Source organism: Thunnus maccoyii, chromosome 7 (assembly GCF_910596095.1).
Source record: "Thunnus maccoyii chromosome 7, fThuMac1.1, whole genome shotgun sequence".
NCBI classification, from domain to species: Eukaryota; Metazoa; Chordata; class Actinopteri; order Scombriformes; family Scombridae; genus Thunnus; species Thunnus maccoyii.
In genome coordinates this window covers 22375180-22397229 of record NC_056539.1, presented here as the reverse complement: position 1 = coordinate 22397229, position 22050 = coordinate 22375180, and the positions used below count along the sequence as shown (strand labels likewise).

The 22050-nt window shown below is 39.1% G+C and overlaps 2 protein-coding genes and 1 long non-coding RNA gene across 10 annotated transcripts in view; 2 read left to right on the top strand and 1 right to left on the bottom strand.

Moving 5' to 3' along the window:
* The window catches only part of LOC121899980 (cAMP-specific 3',5'-cyclic phosphodiesterase 4D-like), a 117835-nt gene extending 105344 nt beyond the window's left edge, over positions 1 to 12491 (top strand). For all 5 annotated transcript variants that reach the window (XM_042415796.1, XM_042415798.1, XM_042415797.1 and 2 more), the window contains 8 exons: positions 2586 to 2758; positions 2851 to 2949; positions 3211 to 3375; positions 3513 to 3612; positions 4538 to 4692; positions 5610 to 5732; positions 6321 to 6503; positions 6847 to 12491. In XM_042415796.1, coding sequence (XP_042271730.1) covers positions 2586 to 2758; positions 2851 to 2949; positions 3211 to 3375; positions 3513 to 3612; positions 4538 to 4692; positions 5610 to 5732; positions 6321 to 6503; positions 6847 to 7458 — 1610 coding nt within the window. In that variant the 3' untranslated portion in view covers positions 7459 to 12491. The remainder of the gene's footprint in view (positions 1 to 2585; positions 2759 to 2850; positions 2950 to 3210; positions 3376 to 3512; positions 3613 to 4537; positions 4693 to 5609; positions 5733 to 6320; positions 6504 to 6846) is intronic.
* A 171-nt stretch (positions 12492 to 12662) lies between these two features.
* On the bottom strand, positions 12663 to 18088 carry LOC121899982 (gamma-interferon-inducible lysosomal thiol reductase-like). The gene is made up of 8 exons (XM_042415804.1): positions 17999 to 18088; positions 17343 to 17650; positions 15935 to 16123; positions 15769 to 15840; positions 15598 to 15687; positions 14350 to 14502; positions 13586 to 13654; positions 12663 to 12812 (listed from the first exon to the last, which is right to left on the bottom strand). The coding sequence occupies exons 2-8, from the start codon at positions 17493 to 17495 to the stop codon at positions 12753 to 12755; spliced, it is 786 nt and encodes a 261-aa protein (XP_042271738.1). The 5' UTR covers positions 17496 to 17650; positions 17999 to 18088; the 3' UTR covers positions 12663 to 12752.
* LOC121899986 overlaps positions 18016 to 22050 on the top strand; it is a 44535-nt gene continuing 40500 nt past the window's right edge. For 2 of the 4 annotated variants that reach the window (XR_006096846.1, XR_006096844.1), the window contains exons 1-2: positions 18230 to 18588; positions 18675 to 19036. This is a non-coding gene — a long non-coding RNA (uncharacterized LOC121899986). Of the gene's footprint in view, positions 18103 to 18229; positions 18589 to 18674; positions 19037 to 22050 lie in introns of those variants that run through there. The other 2 variants (XR_006096847.1, XR_006096845.1) reach the window with 2 other exon arrangements.

The window sequence follows — 22050 nt, the reverse complement described above, 5'->3', positions numbered from 1 at the left end:
ATCTCCAACCTGTAGATGTGATGAAACCTCTTCAAAGCTCCTGAGAAGCTGACAGGTTTTACCCATCAGCCTTAGCTTTCTACTGCTGGTATTCTGCACCTCCTGTCATATAGTCAGTTCATATCCATCCTGCTCTACACTGATGGTGACCCACAGGAGTGATGTAAAGTCCTGTCGTCACAAGGCCTTCAAATCAAAATCTGACCGCGACTCTGTTACTTTGAAAAGTAGCACAAATGCATGAGTGCATGAATGCGTCACCCAAATCAGTGAGACTGTTGTGCTGAAATAGTGAAAATGACACATCTACTGTATCTTCATGTGTCTTTGTCTAAGACAGAGGTGGTTTTAGACAAGATATGTATGTGAATCGACTGGTTTCAGATCAGTTGGTGTGTAATGAGTTTCTCACTGATAGTTTGTGATTTTATTCGTACTTATCAAAAAGGCCGTTTATGTTATTGCACATAACATGTTATATTTGTCTATATCAGCTGTATGTAAAACTGCATGAAATGTAATGTTTGTAGTACTTAAGTGTTTAACATGTTAGTAGTGAGAGTGTCAGTAACACTCAAAAGTACAACGATAGCTCTAGAAGTTCAGTGGTCGTAGTCGTTACTTATGAGATTTGTATGACTGGTAGAAGTAGTTGTAGAAACAGCTGCTCCAGTGGTAGTAGTAGCAGCAGAAGTATCAGCTGTACTATAAGTAATAGTAGCTGTAGCAGCCACTGGTTACAGTGTAATACCTGTAATTTCAGTATTTCCAGCAGCTATACTTGTAATTGTATAAATGTGCTGGAAAAATGATGTGTTAATAGCATTATGACAGTACAGTTGTAGTAGTTGTAGCAGCAGGAGCAGAAGAAGTTACGATAATATAAGTAGTAGTACTGATATTTGAGTAGTTGATATTGGAAGAATTGCCAGTAGTTGGAGCAGTAGTAGAGATAGCAGCCAGAGTCAGTTGTAGCACTAATGGTAAGAGTTGGTTTATGGTCAATAAGAACTGGTTTGTGTGCTGCGTTGTCCAACCACATCAAAGTCAAAAGTGTTCACAGTTGTTCCAAACAGCTACATTCAAAGGCAAAGTGAAAAGCTGTAATATAGAGACGTAATATAGTTTAAAATACAGGGATAATGGCGCAGACAATCTCACCTGGAGATCATTCGTAGTGTTGCACGCTGTTGTTCAAATTAAAAGTGAGTGAAATGGTCTCGTATGTAAAAAGAGAGCTAGAGAAAGAAGTTAAAATCCTGACAACTTTCTCACCTCCGCATGGCTGGCCAATCACAGTGTGAGTGGATGTGAATGACTGATCGTCGGTTTCAGAAAGTTACAGAAACGGACCTTCACAGCTCCCCCTAATCCGATGTCATAAAGGTGTGGGGGGCGGGGGTTGCACATTCGACAAGTAGTTCTGACAGAGTACACTGGCGCCTTTACAGTAGTAATTGTACTGGTCATAGTGGGATTAGACGCATACGACTTCTGCTACGACTACTGTATGTAATAGTTTTATCTATAGATCACACAAAAACACTCTCACTGGCGCAGAACACACTCACTTACAAGTCAAGACAGACCCCTTCAAAAAAGGTTATGGTAAGATTTAAGGCAAACATACTGAACTTTTCTCTGACATGTCATGAAACTATTTGAAATTGTTGCCCGCCAAAGCCAGAGAAGGTTCAGCTGGGGAAGGGTTATTGTATATAAAATAACTATTCAAGAAAAGTTAAAGAAAAAGTTATATTTTGTTCAACTTCATGAGATGCTCACATGGAGAACCTGATGGTCTACATACCATGTAACCACAGCACCCCCCTCTCTCTCTCTCCCACCCTCATTTCCTATCTGCTTCTCTGCTAAATACAAAGAAAGGAAAAAATGCCCCAAAGATAATGTGAGAGTACCAGTAATTTATCTGTGTCAGAGTCACTGGACTGCTGAGGAGACAGAAATACTACAGTATCTTTAATCTGAGACTCACTGACATTGCCACAAAAATTCAGCAATGAAGTGAAAATCAAGTCTGCGTTTTTGTAAGTTGTATGAAGATGTACGTTCTGAGCACTCTTACGTTCCCATCACAGTTCATTGGTTAAAGTTAGGTTGGGCGTTTCTTTTAAGTTATCTGCAACCACAGATACACTGTGGCGGCATCGCGTTTCACAAATGACTGATTCACAAATTGCATTTATGTTTGTGAGTCCGATGAATTGCAAATATGATTTTTCATTTGATTTTTGAATCTTCTAAATTAATGCAAGAGGAATTTATTTCATTTCGCAAATTTTGTGAAACAGGCCTCAAGATCACATATATATTATAATATATTGGGGCGACCCAGTAGCCTACTGGGAAAGACACATACAGTACCACATACCACCTAACCACAACCTTAGACTATACCTCTCTCTCTACCCCGTTGTTGTCTCTTTACACTTTCCAACGTTAAAATAAAGACCAAAAATATGCAAAAAAGTATGCTAAAAACCCCTTTCTTTAAAAATCTTTAAAAAAAAAATTCTATTTGATTTTTAAGGGTACACATTTATGTCTGTGTGTTCACATTGCAGAGAAACAACATGATGTGGAGATCTTGTCGCCACCTGCGAAGGAGAAGGAGAAGAAGAAGAGGCCGATGTCACAGATCAGCGGGGTGAAAAAGGCCACACAGAGTCCCAGCCTCGCATCCACCTGCATCCCCCGCTTCGGAGTCAACACCCCGCAGGAGAGCATGCTGGCCAAGGTGGGTCCATAAACACAAACAGAAACACACACATATACACACACTCACACAAAAAAACCATGTCTTATATATGTTGTGTTTCACTTCTGCAGGAGATCGAGGACATTAATCGTTGGGGTCTGGATATATTCAAGATAGCAGAATTTTCTGGAAACCGCCCTCTGATGGTCATCATGTTCTCCATCTTCCAGGTAGAAGAATCCCTCAGCTAGAAATATGTTCACTCCACAAAAGAGGAGAAAAAAGGAGGAGGAGGTCATAATTTCAGTATTTATATATTTAAATTACCCATTGTTTGCACCAGGAACATTACAACAGTGTTTTATAAAATATGAGATTACCACAAACATGCTGTTTCTGTCACAGATAAACTTGCTTTACGTGGTCATTAGGAGGAGAAACTTTGTGGTTGTAGTGACTCATATCTTCTCTTTCCCCTTTAACCCTGCTAGGAGCGTGACCTTTTAAAAACTTTTAAGATCCCAATCGACACCTTCATCACCTTCATGATGACCTTGGAGGACCATTACCATGCTGACGTAGCTTATCACAACAACATCCATGCAGCTGATGTGGTGCAGTCCACCCATGTGCTGCTGTCCACCCCCGCTCTAGAGGTGAGCCGTGGACCCTATTGTTACTTTGAAGATTATGGTTTTCATTGATTTTGGGATGCAGCACTTAACTTTCTATTTATTCAAAAGTATAATATATCAGTATAATATAAGTGTTTTCTGTTCTCTGTCCATCTCAGGCCGTCTTCACAGACCTGGAGATCATGGCCGTTTTGTTCGCTAGTGCCATCCATGATGTCGACCACCCAGGGGTCACTAATCAATTCCTAATAAACACCAGTACGTCCCTTCATCTTTCTTTTCAACATCTGCCCAATCAGCACACTTCAGAAATGTCCCTAAATTAATTTTACGAGAAATGCAGTTTTGTTTTTTGTTTTTTTCTGAAATAAATGAAAGTGTCAGAAAACTTTTCCAGGATATTTTATCCCTTTCAGTCCCAGATCAAAAACTGCATTTTTGTCCTACTTCTATTTATGTGCCTCTCTAAAAGTCTCCTCATAGCTTCAAATATGTGTTTCACATTTTCTTTTTCAGAATGAAAACAGTTTCAAAATGAAAGAAATATTTGGTGTGAATAATTAGTGATGAACCCACAGAGAATTATCAACTGACTGAGCAGTTTCTCTCAGCTCATTATACCATTATAGTGTCTATTAGCTCTTTTTTTCTTTGTTTTCCAGCTCATAACTTTACAGTTTTGGTTCACTCTCACCGCCATCAACGTTGTTTACCAGCAGCTGTTTTGAGCAAACAATCTCTATAATCTACTTATACATTACTTGCCCACCAAAAAGCAAAACAGAGCTAGAAGGAGAGTGAATGTTGGACTCACATTTATGGTGGCCAGAAACACGACTCTAAAGGAATAATAAGGGATAAAGTTGCTCTGTATCTGCCAGATGTGTAAATGAGCAGCTGTTGGCTAACAATCCATATCAACTTAAAAGTTGATAAAATGTCAGAGTTTGGTTTACAGCCTGTTTCCGCTTCCCTCAAGTGGCCAAAAAAGTTACAGTTATTACAAGTTATTACAGCTTTAAGTTGGCCCCTACATTCTTGGCAGTGGATCGTGCTGTACCCATGTTGGATCTGGTTTCGGACAGTGTGTTGCAGGATCTAATGTAGATCGGGCTACCATGAGCACTGATAAAGATAAATAAATGGGAACTATTTTTAACAGCTTCCACCTTCACCTCCTCAGGTTCAGAGCTGGCGCTGATGTACAACGATGCCTCTGTGCTGGAGAACCACCACCTCGCTGTGGGATTCAAGCTGCTCCAAGAGGATAACTGTGACATCTTCCAGAACCTCAGCAAGAAACAGAAAGAGTCCCTCCGCAAGATGGTGATCGACATGGTGAGACTGCTCCACTTTTTACAATGACCTACTGATATCATGTTCTGCATGTGCTGCCGCTTTACAGTATTATGTTTCATTACAGCCTTACATCAGCCTTACTGTATCTGTTAACAGCCTACTTTCAAATGGCTGCAGGTAAAAAAATAATGTCTGGATGGAACGAATAAAAGTGGAAAGTTAGAGAGTTGAGAAAAAGGCAGAACAAAGAAGCAGCAGAAAAGGATAAAACACTGCAGCAATGACAACGAGTACAAATACAAGTAACGTTGTAATCTAGCAAGAACATGCAGAACAATCTTAGTCCTTAAAAAAAGACATATCAAAGTTTTTTTGTTAAACGTTGCTGTCATGGCTTTGTGTTGCATGTTTTTAAGTCTGTATTATTTAAAAAGAAAGATACTGAAATACATCGGACAAAAAAAAAAAAAGACTCCAGTGGGACCACCATGTCAGTTGGTGATGTTGACAGTGGTTGTTGTGGTTTCATGTGTGTGTTTTCGTCAAGAACCCAAATGTTTAGAATTGCAGTGGAAAACCCGAGAACACCGGCCAAATCCCTGCACCGCTAAAGCTGAGAATAGATATAACAATGTGTCTTTGCTTTGTCGGAGTCAGATTTAGTGACCATAATCTGAGTTTAAAAGAACGTGTGGAAATGAAAAGACAAATAAGCACAAACTGTCACTCAACACATTGAAAGATATATTATATATCACTTCACATGCTATTCATACTCCTGTATCCTTCACTCAGCTCCAGCCACCATCAAAACCTTCAGACCAGTTACAGGCCAAGAGTTGCCTTTAGAAAAAACTGGAAAAAGTACTGCAGCATGAAGCATACACACATCATCTCTTTGGAACAGAGCGGCTGAAGATGTCTTGTATCTTTTATGTGTGTGTTGTCCTCATTAGGTGCTGGCCACAGATATGTCCAAACACATGAACTTCTTGGCAGACATGAAGACAATGGTGGAGACCAAGAAGGTGACGAGTCTGGGAGTTCTGCTGCTCGACAACTACTCCGACCGCATCCAGGTTAGAGCAACTCCCCGCTGACACTAAACATAAGAACATTCAGTAATAGTGTGCACTTATTACTGACGCACAGTAATTGATAAAAATATTGTGACTCAACATATTTCACTTAAAAATACAGTTAAATATAGTATGATGAACAGCACAAATTTTTACATAATTGTACATTGTAAACTGGATTATTATCCTGTTGTCATTTTTAGAAAATTTAAATTATTTTCAGCTAAAATAATCAAAGTAAGCACTAAATAATAAGTAGGAGCTCTCAGACATTTACAGCAGTGTGTGCAGCTGTTTGTTCAACCAGGGAATTTGTATGAAAGTGCTGCCACCTACTGGACACATACTGGTCATTGCAACTACAGTATACAGACAAGCTGAAGTATTACATTGTGGTGTTGTTGTGGTTTCTGCAAAATGAGGACAGAGTTCAAATAAAATCAGCTTAAACTGGTGAACATCATACACATGATATCAATTCCGGGGTTATTGTTTTTGTTGAGGTCTTGAAAACAGGATACAGTACATCTGAAAAAAGCACTGAAAATTAAATCACCGACGGAGTCTGACTGAGCATGTCTCCTCCAGGTTCTGCAGAACATGGTCCACTGCGCTGACCTGAGCAACCCGACCAAACCACTGGAGCTTTACCGGCAGTGGACGGACAGAATCACGGTGGAGTTCTTCACACAGGGAGACAGAGAGCGAGACAAGGGCATGGAGATCAGTCCCATGTGTGACAAGCACAATGCCTCCATAGAGAAGAACCAGGTAACACCCACGGACACACGGAGATAGAGAGGAAATAGACAAAGATACAAATAGAAGAGATTTGGGGGTATTTCTGAACCTCCAGGAAAAAACTGGAGGCCCTAAAATTATATTTTTTATACTTCCTGTCATCCCCAACACAGAATAGTGACAAAAATAAAATAATTTTTACACCCTTTTATCCCGCTGTCCTGTCAAATTCATCCAAAGTGTTTTCTTAAATCACCTAAATAACATCTTAGACATCTGGACTAGCGTTATGTAGTTGTTTGTATTTTTTATTTATGTCATATCTGTTAATCATGTTAATTATTGTCATTATTAACGTTATTCTCATGACTAGGTCGGGTTCATCGACTACATTGTCCACCCTCTGTGGGAGACGTGGGCGGACTTGGTGCACCCCGATGCCCAGGACATCCTGGACACCCTGGAGGACAACAGGGAGTGGTACCAGAGCATGATCCCCCGCAGCCCCTCACCCTCCAGCCCCGAGGAGCTCCATGCCGAGGTGGGGCCCGGAGGAGGAGCTGTGGGGACAGGAGGGTCCGTCCCTTCAGGTGGAGGAGGAGGAGGAGGAGGAGGAGGGGTTGGAGGAGGTGGTGGAGGAGGAGGAGACAAGTTCCAGTTTGAACTCACCCTGGAAGAAGAAGAGGAGGATGAGGAGGAGGTGGAGTCTGACCTGGAGAGCCCCCTAGAGGATGACCTCCAGTTGAGCGGGGAGCGACACCGGGACTCCTCCTCCTCCCCGTCTCTGTCTCCGAACCCCCGCAGCAGCAGCAGGTACCGGCCCCCCTCTCCTCACCCGTCGCGGACTCTGAGTCTGGCTGCCATGTCGGTGCGGAGCCCCCAACCCCACAGGACACTGGCCTCCCCGGGGCGGGAGGGCACCGACAGGGACAGAGACCTGAGCAAGGAGGGCGACGGGGCTGCCTGCCTGCGTATGGGCACGTAACAACCAGCACAACCTGCCCCGCCTGAGAGACATGAGCGCTGGGTGTAGGGAGACGAAGGCAGGGCAGGCCTTTACCAATAAAGTCTGTAAAATCACCACAGTCCCTTTACACTGGAGAACCCTCTCTGGAGAACAGAGGGACGTTCCCCCTCTGTTTTATTTTATTTTTTTCAGCAAGAAGAATCGTTTTAGCCTCTCTCTGAGCGCCTGATAGGCGTTTGTGTCCTGTCCTGCTTTGTTGTAGCTTCATTTGGGAGCATCCCAGACAAAGACTTCTACATTTTAACTGGGAAGAAGAGTTGAGCCGAGACAAGAACAAAAAGTTAAAGGAAATGTCTTCCTCCAAAATAACTGTTTGTGACATTCGGACATGAGCAGCAAATGAGGATTGCAGCGGTTCGACAGGGTCTTGGAAATTATTTTGCACCATAGTTTTAATTTAGGATATGAAATTATTGAGTCTGGTTGAAAGAAGTGAGTATGATGTCTTTGTTTAAGCCTTTTGAGAATGATGTGAGAGATGAATCATTTTACCAAATACAGGATGCAGATGTGCAGTGAGAAGATCGATGGACCTAAACCTCAGGGTATGAAGAGAAACATAGATCTAATGTAGCACCGATGTAGTGGGTACCTCTGACCTGACCCCTGACCCCAAACCAACTGTCTTTCCTGTTTGATTTACCTCCAAACCAGAGACAACTGAGACTTTGTTTAACCACTTTTGTCTCTACATTTAATTAAAACCCTTTAATAGAAAATTTGGCAACTGAAGCAATCAAATAATATATATTTAAACCAGCTTGTAGCACCACAGAGATTGAACACTGAAGAAGACTGTGCCCAAGTCTCACCTGTTTAAAATACAAAAGACACCACCTGTATGATTAGTTTGAGCCTTATTTTTTTACCTAAGATGATTTTTAACGGTGTCGCTGTTTAAGGTTTTTGATTTTTGAACAGTTCTTCGTTGTACATTGGCTGGTTTTGTCTGTGTTTATGTGCTTGAAAAGCATTTTTTTTTTTTATCAGGGTGCCTCCGGTCCGCAGTAGCACTTTACTGTCTCTGCCGTTTAGCTCTTCAGTTCAGTTACAAAGGGCTTCACCCACTGTAGGCCTACTGATCACACAAACACAGTGCAGGACGTCTGACTCGAGGTACCAGGAGGCTGGGCAGGAAACTAACTGACTGACTGACTTTGAATTTCACAAACGAGTGCAGCATCTCAGCAGAGGATGTGATGATTGAGCTACTGATATTTGAAAGATAAGACTCCATCTGGTTTTTGAGAAGCTTCAGATACTGAAAATTCTGCGATATTTGCACCTCAGTTTCCTGAGCAAAGAGTTTAAAGTTCAAATGTTTTTCACTAAGAAAATTACATCAGTTTGCGGCACAAAGAAGATCTGGAAAAGAGCTCTGTGCACACTGATCGTTACCAAATAAAGGTGTGATCAGATTTGTCAGTTTAAAAAGTAATCCAGTATGGCTGCACCTTCCTCTTTGAGGCAAATTGATAACTGCAGCGTTTTCTGAAATGATGTCGTTACTGCGCTGCATCCTGCGATGACTTCAGCCTTTCTGAATCTACAAAAGTTCTACAAAGTCCAAAGAATCTACACAGTTGTCGTCGTCAGAGTCTCGATGCCTCTTTTTAAATGCTCATTGCATCCTGTGCTGTTACAATAAGGCTGGCAATATTTCAGATTTTTATTATTGTCAACAAATCTCATGAAAAGACCGAAACCAAGAAGGTGTTTGTCCTTCTCTCAATACTTTCCAGCTTCCTCAGCCTGTCTGTGGCTCTCAGCCCCAAATCTTTCTTTAAAAATGGGTACAAATTATATACTTTTTTATCCTAAGAAAAGGATAAGCAATTTCCTACGGCTGGTCTCTGTAGTTTTTAGCAAACATTGCTCAAACAGGAGCAGTGGTGCATTTGTTGGGGACTATTTTCAGCTATGGATTTAGTGTTCTAGTGAATATTTACAACAGCAGGACAGTGGATTGACTTAAACTGAAACAGTGTCTTCATTCATCGTTATTTACTGAAGGAACATGTCATCCAGCGTAACAGTGTGGCTCACTGATGTGGTTTTAATAGTTTTTGGAGAATAATGAATGTCTTTGGTGCAGAAAAAGAGGCTATTTTAGACTTTTGCTACACAGACAATACAGTACTTGTTAGAAAGATCAGGTGATCTTTTCATGGGATTTGTTGAGAATAAGAAAAATATCCTTTAACCAGGCCTTGATGTTATGTGTTTGGTCTCACCTACAATATGATGAGGGCAAAATTTTTATGTACTGACAGGAGCATGAAGGCTTTGAGTGACACTGTTAAATAGATCTAGGAGCAGTTTAATTATGAATAAACAGTTTGCTCTTCTTTGCTCAAATCTTAAAAGAATCTGAGCCTGAATGTTCCTTTTCTACAAAGACTAGAACAATTTAAATTAATATTTTTACACAAAAGTATTTTAAATAAACAGATTTTTGTTTTTTGTCCAAAGTCAGAAGGGATCTCACTCTTCCAAATAAGTCACCAGGTGTTAATTTCCTGCCCGGCCGACTGGTACTGATGTTGAGACCACAAGGAGCACAGTTTCAAAAGTTGCTGACAGAAATGAATCGCCTGTAGTTCAAACATTACAGATCGTGTCTCATCAGGTTATCAAGTCTCATTTGGTAGATCTAGTGCTCGACTGGGATAACTGTGTGCCATAAGTGTTGAAAACACACAAACACCTGCCAGCCTACGATGCTGTACATTTTTACACTAGAGATTTTAACCAGATGATTGTATCAAAGTCATTGACTTTATAGTGTTAGTTTTTACGAATGATAAATGTTAACAGTATTTAAAGCAGACAATTTATTAGATTTTGTGCAATTTAGGAGCCGTCTGTTCAGCCCTTTCCTAATCAGATAGCTGAGACTTGAGAATGTGTGTAGTTTCAGGAGTTCATGACTCTTTCTGTACCAAGTACATGTTCAGTCTAGATCAGTGTTTGTTGCCGTCACTGAGGTAGAAAGACCAGGAAGCAAGCAAGCACTACACAAGATTTGATGCACTTCCTGGTCAGACAGTAGTAGAAAACACTAGTCTTACAGTATTTCATTAACTCAGCTAGTAAGCTTTATTGATCAGCCTTACATGTGATAGAGGAGGTTGGAGTGTTAAAGGACCAGTGTGCTGTTTTTCACATGCCGAGCCTCAGAACGTCATTCGCTCACTTTTCCCTTGAGATGTTTAAAAATTCTTGACAGTTCTGGGAAACTGGAAAAGTGAGAAAACTGCTTATTATTTCCAGGCCTTAAAAAACACATAAAGTAATGTATTAGTGCCATCAGAAGAAACCCTTTTATATCCGAACTGCCAAAAGTTTTCACTGCTGGTTTTAGCTTGACAACAATCAATTTCTGATTGTTCCAAAGAGTTTTGAAAGAGCGTCAACAGCCAAACATCTAAGAAGCTTGTCGACAATTAGAGGAGAATGGATCATGTTTCTCTTGACAGCAGTAACATTGTGTTCTGTCAAAGAACACGTATTTTGATCTGCTGTCATCTCAAAGAACAACTAAGTGTTTGTTGTGAAGATTAATCAAATAATCAGCTACAGCTTATTTTCATGTTTTGTTCATTGCAAGTTATCTGTAGTTTCCAGTGTCAAAATTCATCACAGATGACCTCAAAACTCTTTAAAACTCCACATGATGTAAACGCCACGAAAATGTCAAAAGCTTCAGTCTTTTAGATGGAGACATCGATTTCCTGACATTATTTCTAGTGCCATCTTGTGGCCAAAATGTCTGCTCTCAAACAATAAATATTTCAGTCTAGTAGGCAGGTTGCTTTACTAAAAAGATTCATGCTTACAAGTGTGAACAAGAATGTTGCTAAATTTTCTTTAGCACCAGCCTGATATTACAGTATGTGGTGTAACATCACAGCTTAGAAGGGCTTTACACTTTTAGTCTTTTAATAGAAAGCTGTTCTGTCAGTCATCCAGACAGATATTTTGTGTTGTGTTGAGCTCTGGATTTGTTTCAATTCTGACTCGACACCCCCCCAAGTTAGTTTAAATTTTACTAATGTGTTCAATAAGATGGAAAAAGGAACTCAGACATCAAGCCTTTGAAATATATACAATATATGTATAATGTATGAAATATTAAGGCACTCTAGTTTAAAAATCCTCTTGCTTCTTAAGATTTGTTTGAACCATCTGTTTTTTCCCCCAAAATGTAGGTTTCTTTGGTACAATTTATTTAAAAAAAAAAAAAAAAGTGAGTTTAAGAGTAAAAATCTTTGACATTTTTATCTAAACAAAATTTGGTGCTTACCTCCGACTGCTATAACACATTAACTGTCTCAGTTAGTGTGTAATAAACTGAAGCACTTTACCTAACTAGAGAAAAGTCATTACAGAAATGAACTGCAACAGAAAGTCTCACAGAAATTAACAAAGTAATTAGTCAAGCTCTCCTAAAAAAATCACATCATTGAGGCGTTTTCATCATATGGGATTATTTTACTTAAACAACTTTACTTTCAGATGCAACAGCAGCACGTTCAGTTTGTATCTCAGTGATGAACGACGGTCTGAGGCGTCACTTCGGCACGTTAAATTCAGTACTGCGGCTCCTTACAGGAGGACATCAGTGCCATACAGTGTTAAATGTTGACGAGCAGGAAAGTCTCTGCTCTCGCTCTGTTATTGTGTTGCGCTGATGCTGCCACCATTAATGTTCATGCCGTCTCGTTTTCTCAGCCTCTGTGTTGTGCAAACTTCTATAAAGATATTTATTCTTCAAACATGTCTGTCGAGACAAAGTACTGTAAAATAGGACATTTTAATTTTATGTTCTGGAGCCTAAAAATCAAGTATACTTTACAAGTATGTATACATCTGCCACTCCAATGTTTTTGTCAAAGAAAACTATTTTTGTTTCTCATTTTAAGCCAAAAGAGTCTCGGGAGTTCAGGGTGTTTTAAGTGGAAAATGCCAATAAATTATTTGGAAATTTATGTCTGGCTGGTTATTTTGTTCATTAGATGAGTTTATAAAACTGTTTTCAGTGATAATAACTTTAGTCAAAACCAAACATGTAAGACGAATCAGATTTAATCCACTTTCACATCTGATCCCCAAATACAAAAAGAATTATTTTCCTTGTGACACAAAAAAAACACACTGTATGATTTCTGTATGAAGCTAAACATGTTAGTATGAATTTAATGACGTTATTTGGCACATTATGCATATTACAATCTGCAGGAGCCGACAGTTCAGCAGAAGCTTCTGTCCAGTCTGACCGGAGCTCCAGTGCAGGCTGGAGGTTTCACGCCCTGAAGAGATTAAACACAGAATACAGTCACATCCCAGCATGAGACAGTACACAGAACAATACAGCTTAATAATAAATATAGTAACAAAGAATCGCTTCATTCAACAAGTAGAAAAATATGTGTTTATGTGCAACTGATAAAAAAAAAAGTTGATTGAAAAATTTGAGGATTTTTGGGGAATTGAAAGTGAGAATCTCAACCTTGTAAGAAAAGTCATATGAACATGAAATACAGATTCTAGAGACACACTGATTGCAATTTTCTTGGCCGATTCCGATTTTCTTTGTTTAAGAATTTAATGAGAGATATTTATACACTGTCTAAGAACTATCATTGACAGCACACAAACATTTTTGTAACTTTTCTTTAATGGAATATTGAAATGCAACTATGTTCATTAACTATTTAACTTAAATTTTTCTTCTTGAAATTAAGCATGTTCACCTCAGTGATGGTTTCTTAAGTGTCTGATTAAGTTGTTCCACATGTTTCCAAGGTTGTTCCTCCATGGTTTATTCTGGACCTAAAGGTGGCTACACTGTCTGTGCGCACAACGTGAACCATAGTGCGGCTATGTGCGGAAAATACAATTGGCCCCGATCAATCTCATATCCAATTTTTTGCCAGTCACCGGTCATGGCCGATTAACTGAAAACCGGTCGATTTTGACTGGTGGCCGATCGATCAGTGCATCTCTAACATATTCCTCAAATATCTCAGTACAGTTACAGTAACAAGAAAAAAGAACAAAGAAAAATGAATCAACTTATCACCTTGTAAAGTTGGCAGACTAAATGGAAAAGGGACGACATGGCCTTGTCCTCCATCTCTTCTGTGTATTCCTGCAACACAACAGTTGGATTTTTACTCCTTTACAACTTTTAGCCCACATTAGTCGTCAGATTTCCTTCATCAGCAACATGTGACTACAGAGGAATCCAGAGGCAGAGCAGCTTGATGACCAGTTTCTCTTTCTGTCCAACATTTCCTCGATGAATTCAAGACTTTTAATTCCTTCCATCATTTACAATCAACAGAAACTAACTTTTAGTTGAACTTCTGACATCATGAAGCCCGTTAAGCTGTTTACTTTTACTAGAATCACTTCTGTACTGTTCAACTTTTATCAACTTGCATCACTGAGGTTTAACTCACCCAAACAGGACTAAAAAAAAGAGTTTTTGCATATGTGCTCTATAATGATCTTTCAACTATTTAATGAAATTTGAAATTGTCAGTCAAATCTATACAGTGTTTTCTATTAAAATACATTTAACATTCTGTTTGTCAGTACATGTCAAACTAATGAAAAGGTAAGTGTGAAGAAGTGTGTTTATCTCTTGTATCATCAGGTTTAAACTGTCAAAGAGAAGTTTGATCAACTTTTCATAATCAGACCTGATATTCAGGTTGTAATTAGAATGTTTTGAGGGTTACAACTAAGAACTGTTTTTAACTAACAAAAGTAGATATTATTTTACTTCTCTACATCACTGTATATCCATCCATCATAAGTAGTCCAGAACTGATGTTTTACCCCATTGAAGGTGACCCAGGGGACGTGTGTGTGGGCGGGGTTCAGAGCTCTGGTCATGACAGCGTTGGCGTGCATCAGCTGGTAGCCCAGACCTCCCTTCACACAGGAGTCAACTCTGGTCCAGGAGACGGAGGGAGCATAGAGCTGAAGACACTGAGACCACAGGACAGAGTCAGCAGCACAAACGACACATACAGAACATTATGATAAAGAATATGAAAGCAAAAGTCTTCAGTGGTTTTATTAACGCTTTTAATTAACGCCAAAATTCCCAAATACCGTCACTGCTAACTCTGCTGTTGGTTTGGGGAGGATGTTAACAAACGTGCTACATCTGCGACACATGGGGAGGAAGTAATGTGTTGCAGGTTCACACCATCCCTCACAGTGCCGCCCTGCTCTGTGACGATATAGGAGGATTCAAACAAGGATGTAAACAACGCCAATCCTTTCTACTAGACTCACAGGTCAGTCTCCAAATGCTTCACTTACACAGACTGAGTTTTGTTGTTAAAACTGGATGGAAACAAACAAAAAAAAAAAAAACCTGCATTGCTGAACCAATCCAAAGTCTTTATGGTGGCCCCTCATATTGGGGCAGTGATATGCAGTTCACTACAGCAATGTAAGGGGTGCAGGTTTGTTAGCGGCCATTCAAGCAACTACTGAGCATTTAGAAATCTCCAGACTTTGGTAGGTGGAGATCTGACTGTCTGGTATTGTGAGACTTTGTTTCTTCTACCTGGAATCCTGATCTGAGGTCATGTGTGAGAATTTTGTCCCTGACACAAATGTGTCTTAAAGCAAAATCAATAGTGGAATTTAAAGACATCTGACTCAAACTTTTTACTTTAATAATTTGGCCAGGTAATTTGAGTAAGTAAACACCAAAAAAAACAAAAAAAAATTGGGAACTTTTTAAAAAAAACTTGACAACAGCTTGTGTGCACTGTGCTGTAGATCTGCAATGATTAGTTAGTTAATTGTTTAGTTGCCAACTATTTTGATGATCAGTGTATCGTTTTGAGTCATTTTCACACATGAGCAAACAACTGCCGACCCACAGAAGGTAAAGAACCCACATCCACCCCAAAGACACAGACACTCTTAATAGCCTGAGAAAATAGAAAGTTTTCAGTTTTCTTTTGAATGTGGACACAGTTGTGACTCATCTCAGATCATTATCATCTTCACAACTATGCAGATAAAAAAAAAAAAAAAGCAAATATTTTTCCTGTAGATACTCACAGGCTGGGTAGCGTTGAGGACATTTGCGGCTGATTCCATGCAGTAGATGATCTGAAGTGCTGAGTGACCCGTCAAATGGATGATACAGGCCTGAGGAACAGATCGATTCATTTTGCGTTAACGAGATCTTGTGTGATAAAGATAAAAGCTGACAGAACTACAGCGCCGAACCTCTATCATGTTTCCTTGGCATTCAGGCTCTCCGTGCTGACAGGTGAAGGGAGAATTTGCTGATGGAAGCTCCTAGAAGAGAAAAATGATATTTTACAGTGATACAGATTTTCTTCTAAACTGTCAGTCAGACTTTATCTGTAGTTACAAAGAGAGATCAGTGCACCTTTGCGTTCCCGTAGGGGACCAGTGTGACCGTCATGATGTCCTGCAGCATTGTCCAGGTGGGGAAGAGCTGCTGAGTGATGAAGACTCTGCAGGCTGGACACAGACTCTCGTAGTACAGAGTGACAGATACTGGAGGAACCGTCTGGTTTGGCTTTATGGCATTTAACTCCATACACTGCTTCTGCACCTACACAAGAAAAACAGACAGATTTTTCTCAAATGTTGAAACAAAACATTTAAGTTTATAGTGATAGAAGAGATTTCTGCACACTTAGATCTATGCAGCGATTCACTTTATTTTGAATCAGAGCCCATTTTTAGCCCTTTCAGTTTATGGTCAGACATACCTGCCACAAGATTTCCTAACCAAAGATTTTCCAAACCAAATGACTAATCGATTAATTGAGAAGATAAACAGATTAATCGATAATGAAAATAATTAGTTGCAGCATTATTTTTTATCCAAATGCTGATGTAAGAGTGGACCAGATCCCACCCGTTTATTTTTCAAACTGCAACTTGATTAATTACTTAAGAAATGAAACAATTTTGATTAAATTAGTTTCTTAAATGTGAGGATGTTTCACTGTAAACGGAGCTTCAAGGATTTATTTAAGATATAACTGACAGAGCTGCCGACTTGTTAAGGACATTTATATACACTGTAGAATAAACAAAAGTGATTATAAAGAATTTACGATAATAATCTTTAGGTGCAGCACTACAGTTAAGACATAGCACATAATGGTGAAAGTTGTACACCGGTTTTCCCAACATCCTTCAGCCATCTTTAAACTGATTAACCGTTTGTGTTATTTGACCCAAAGCTGCTCCGCCAGTCACATGAAGAACCACTGGTGTTCAATTTCTGAAGCATGACTCTCATTTAAGCCCAAACCAGAGAAACTCTGAACTTCACTGAACTTAATCTCCCATGTTTTGGGATGAGAGTGATCAATAACAATCTTAGTTCCCCTTTTCTCAGAGCAAATGGACCTACCTAGTTTTTTAAAATACATTTTGTAGTTAACAAGGACATAAATTCTCACTGGAATCAAATTAAAAAGCTTGTAATTGGGTCAAAAATAACCAAAACAACAGGTATTTGGCTCCTTTTTCAGTGTACTTATAGCTGTATAATTCACTTTATATTGCTACAGCATATTACACCAAGCATATCAATGTCTTTATTCCAATTATTTAGCTTCCACATCATTAATAACAATAATAATAATAATAATAATAATAATAATACTTTTGTCTTGTTTTTAGCTCTTCAGCCCAGTTTCTGGTCACGATAGTAATGTGATTTTTTTTGCTGTAACGCTTACTATTAAATGAATAATCTTTAAAGAGTAAACTCCACTGACCCTGTAAATAGATAGGAGTGTGTTTATTCTACTCACCTTGCACTCTATTGCTATTTCCAGGGAGCGACACCACTGTGATGGGGGATAATGGCAGGACGGTTTGGGATGAGACTTCCCGTAACTTCTCCGGTTGGAACAGAAAAGTAAAAACACCGCCAACAGTCCTGACAGCTTCATGTTTAATATCATGAGAGAAGTCCGCACAGCACCGAGAGAGAAGACGACTGAAGCTGCTCCTCCTCAGAGCCGCCTAATGAGCTCCATCATCATCATCATCAACAGCTGATTAACGCAAGGTGTGATGGACTGCTGCTGCCTTCAAGGAACCCCGGACACTCCTGCTTCTGGCTCCAAATGTCAGTGAAAAGGAAAAATACAACCGTAAATTGATTACTTATACTCACAACAAAGGCTCCTCTTAAAATACTAAGTAATATTATGGTAGATTGGCTCCCTCTGGTGGTCGCACATGTGCAGAACAGTTTTTACAAGCATTTACATTTAAGCTTTTTCGTGAATTTAAATGTTCCCTGTCAGAAATAAACCAGCAAATGTCTCAATTGTAGAAATTCATGTAGAACAGGCTCAGATTTCACAAGCCCGAGTATTAAGTCCCTATTAAGTTTACAATATGGTCACCTTGTGACCCCAAGATAGTGTTTTAGCTTTTTAAGAAAAAAAGATAAACAAACCGTGAAAGAGACGGCCTTTTGAGGCGAAAGCTTAGGGTGAAAGGCGAAAGGTCGGTGAGCGAGGAAGCAGTGGGAGAAGCGAAGAGGACGTGCGCCATCTTGAGGTGAGTTTAGCTAATTTACAAGCACTCAGGTGGAGGAAGTCGGGGTTTTGTTACTTTACAAACGCCTGAAATCAATGTGAAATCTCTTGAACTGTCTCTGGAAAGTGCACCTGCCCTGCGGCTTGTTTTTTTTTTAAATTAATATTGTCAATATTCAACCAATAAGCAACTTTATCGGTACAGAATGTCTCTTAACGGTTGCGTCGCTCAACTGATAAACAACCGTTAAGTTAACGCTAGCTAGCTAACGGTCCTACACCAGAGCTACCTGGACATGAAAAATAGCCCGGAGGTTTCACGTTTACTTTATCGTTGAAAACTCTGGGACAGGGAGCAACTTTTTGGAGCCCGAAAACAAGCAACTGTGTTCAAGAAGGCGGCTACACTTGCACTTGCTCAACGGCGGGTAAAGTCAGCTCCACCGCCACCGGTGTTACACCGTATTTCGTGACCCATCAGATTCTGTGACCTGCAGTGTTTGAAGAAGTAGTCAGATCCTTTACTTAATTAAAGAAGAAAGAAATAATTTTACATCGTGGTATTGATACTTTGTACTTTTTCCAACACTGCAGGTAACAGAATCCGATAGGTCACCACAGTACAGTACAGTATAACACCGGCGGGACAGGACAACAAGCGAAGGAACCTGGACAGCAGCGGCCCCATACAGACAGGAATGGCCAGAGAGAAGCTACGACGACTACTAAAACAATTAATGGTGATTGGTGGCTTAGTTTCAGCTTGGCTATCAACTGAAGTATTCCTGAATTATGGGGCGCAGTTGTGGACTTCAAAATTTCAACAACAACAGTTTAAAATCAACGGTTAACGGTTTTTAAACGGATTCTGACCAGCCAATAAGTTCGAGGCACTTCGGTGACGTCATAGTTGTACAGTTTGCATACAAAACTGTTCAACAGAAGCTCTTCTAAAGGTAAGACTCATTTTCCATTAACTCTGCTGTGTGATACAGTTTGGGAAGTGATATTAAGAATATTGGATTATTTATGGTTGTCGTGTACATTATACCTTCATCTCTACGTTACACTTTATAAGTGACACTTTATAAACAGCACTTTATGTGGTTGTATCTTGTAGTTGCACTGTAGCTTTAGTGGACGATGCTGAAGCTATGACTGTGTTGAACGACCACTTCTCAGCATATGCACTCATACTTATGGAAAGGCTTTGGACATCTTACTAAAAGCCTTAACGCTGTTTAAAACCCATTTTTAGATTTGTGAAACATGTAATTTATGTATTAAAAAGACGATTTAACTGATTTTCACCATTCAGACATCACTAGCAAGCAAGCAAAACTTTATTTAAATAGCACATTTCATTCCAGGTGGAAACACAATGTGCTTCACAGAGTGTGATCCACCACGGAAGTTGCAGCCACTCAAACTATGTAGATATTGTAAAAATACAACATCAGACAAGAGTAAACACAGTTAAAACAAATACATAAATAACAAGACATGACGTGAGTTAAAAACCATTAAAGTCAGAATAAAATAAAATAATAATTAAGACCAGCAACCTAGACCAGTGGTTCTCAAACTTTTTCACATCATGGACGCCTAAACTGACACAAATTAGACCAAAGACCTCCAATTGATAAGATTTTGTCCCAGGGTCCCCCGTCTGATTTTTGCCTTTAGATGTTTTATTACAGAAAGCATATGAAACCTGTGACCAAAATAGTCATACATTCTGTCATTGTGTTACTTATGGATTGATTATAGTGAAAAGAAATTTTTCTCATAGTTGCTGGGGACCCCTGGAATGGCCTCAAGGACTCCTGGACCCCACTTTGAGAACTACTGACGTAGACCATTTAAAAACGCAGCTAAAAAGGAACGTTTTAAGTTTAGTTTTAAAAGATTATAGTGTTGGAGCACATCTAACATGGTTGGGTAAGATGTTATATGGAACATGAGGAACCTGGTTATTCATATCTCTTTATACATGAATCTAACAGTGTCCAGGTTTCTAATCATCTGTGTGCAGTTGTGTCTTGATTTCTCACCATCTCAGCCTCTATTTTCTGTACCCACAAAGAAAGTTCAGAAACCTGGAGAGGGTGTTTACATGTGTTTCTATTGGCGTACTCCAGGTAGCATATCCAGGTTTCTCACATCCAGGATAAAGCCTTATCCAGGCAGTAAATGTATTATGTGTGCACTAAACGGTTGCTTGTAAAGCCACTATATGTTTAATGTGGTATAAGGTGTTTTCAATCTTTATAGAATTGATGTGTGATATGGTATTGATATGGTATATGGTATTTAGAGCTGCAACGATTAGTTGATTAATCAATTATTTGATTGTCATAAAATTGATTGCCAACTGTTTTCAGAATCAGTTCAATCGTTTTGAGTATTTTTTAAGGAAAAATGACCAAATTCTCACATTCCAGCTTCTCAAATGTGAATATTTTCTGATTTATTTGGTCTTCTATGATAGTAAACTAATTCTTTGGGTTATGGACTGTTGGTCAGGACAAAAGAAGACATTTGAGTATGTTACCTTGTGCTTTGGGAAACATTAATCAACATTTTTGGACATTTCATAGGCTAGACATCTAATCGATTAATCGAAAAATTAAGACAGATTAATCGATAATGAAAATAATCGTTAGGTGCAGCCGTAAGGGTGTTAATGGTGTTTCAGTGAAAAAAGAGTGTGTTTTGTGGACACCTTGGGACACTAAACTGTGTTAATGCAAGACTGTGGTATTTGATGATCAAGCCTGCATTTTCTGGCCTGGTCTTAAGTATTCTTCTAGTAATTCTACATTACTTTAAATCAAAAGCTTGCAGAGAGTGATCAAGGTCTACTACACCTGCAAAACAAGGAAGAGGAAAAAGGAAGCAGCTGGTAGATCATTAAAAAATTAACAGAGGTTTTATAGCCCTTTTGTGTTCATTTGTTTTTTGTCGATTAATGGAAAAAAGATTTACTGTTGATCACAAATACGCTGTGTAACACAATGTTTTCACTCTTTGCATTTAAAAAATGCAAAGAGTGAAAACTGCCTCAATGAAAAGGGATAGCAAAAATCAGTTTATCAATAAATAGTCACGACAACTGATTATCATCTCAACTTTATTTGGGGATCTGAAAGTGCATACATGAACAATGATGTTCTGAAGTAGGAAAAGAAGGGTTTTACACCAACAAAAAAGGTTTTAAACTATCAGATTTCTTCAGATATTACTCCTAAAAGAAATACAGGCTACTCCAACATCCAATTAAGGACAAAAAGCACAATGTCACTGCATAATTGATGCAGTAAACAAACATTTACAATGAAAGTATTTTCTCACAACAATAGGCTATTAACTAACTGCAGCTAAATGCTTTTGATCAAAGCAGAAAGACAAGTCCTTACAGCTACAGTGGAAAAAATAAAAGCCAAAGTTACAGAAACACTAACATGTTTAACTTTGTTGAATGTGATGCAGTGACAAGTAGAGGTATTTGATCATATGCACAGCTCAAGGTGAAACAAAACTCTTCTAAATATAACAAGTCCCTGGATTTCAAACATTTGTTGTAGTAAAATGTTGATAGTGAGATTTAAAAAAAAAAAAAAAAAAAAAAAAAAATCTTGCAGTGTTCCTTTAAGAAGACCGTGGTTCTGTTCAGCAAATGTGACTGCTAGATACCATCTTGGCATAGAAGAAAGTTGATGGAGTTAGTTAATCCTTTGAATGGTAGCCAATCATCTACCTCTTTCCTCTTAACCCCATACATAACCACACCAAACCAATACAAGACATAACCTTCCCTAAACTTACACTTGGCCATCTCTTCTCACCAAACCTACAGTATCTCTACCTTCTATATCTACATACCCAGTCCCTGAATTTAACTGTATCTAACCTCATACCTAAATATCTACCATCTCTTTATAATAACATAACCCTGTTGTCACACTGA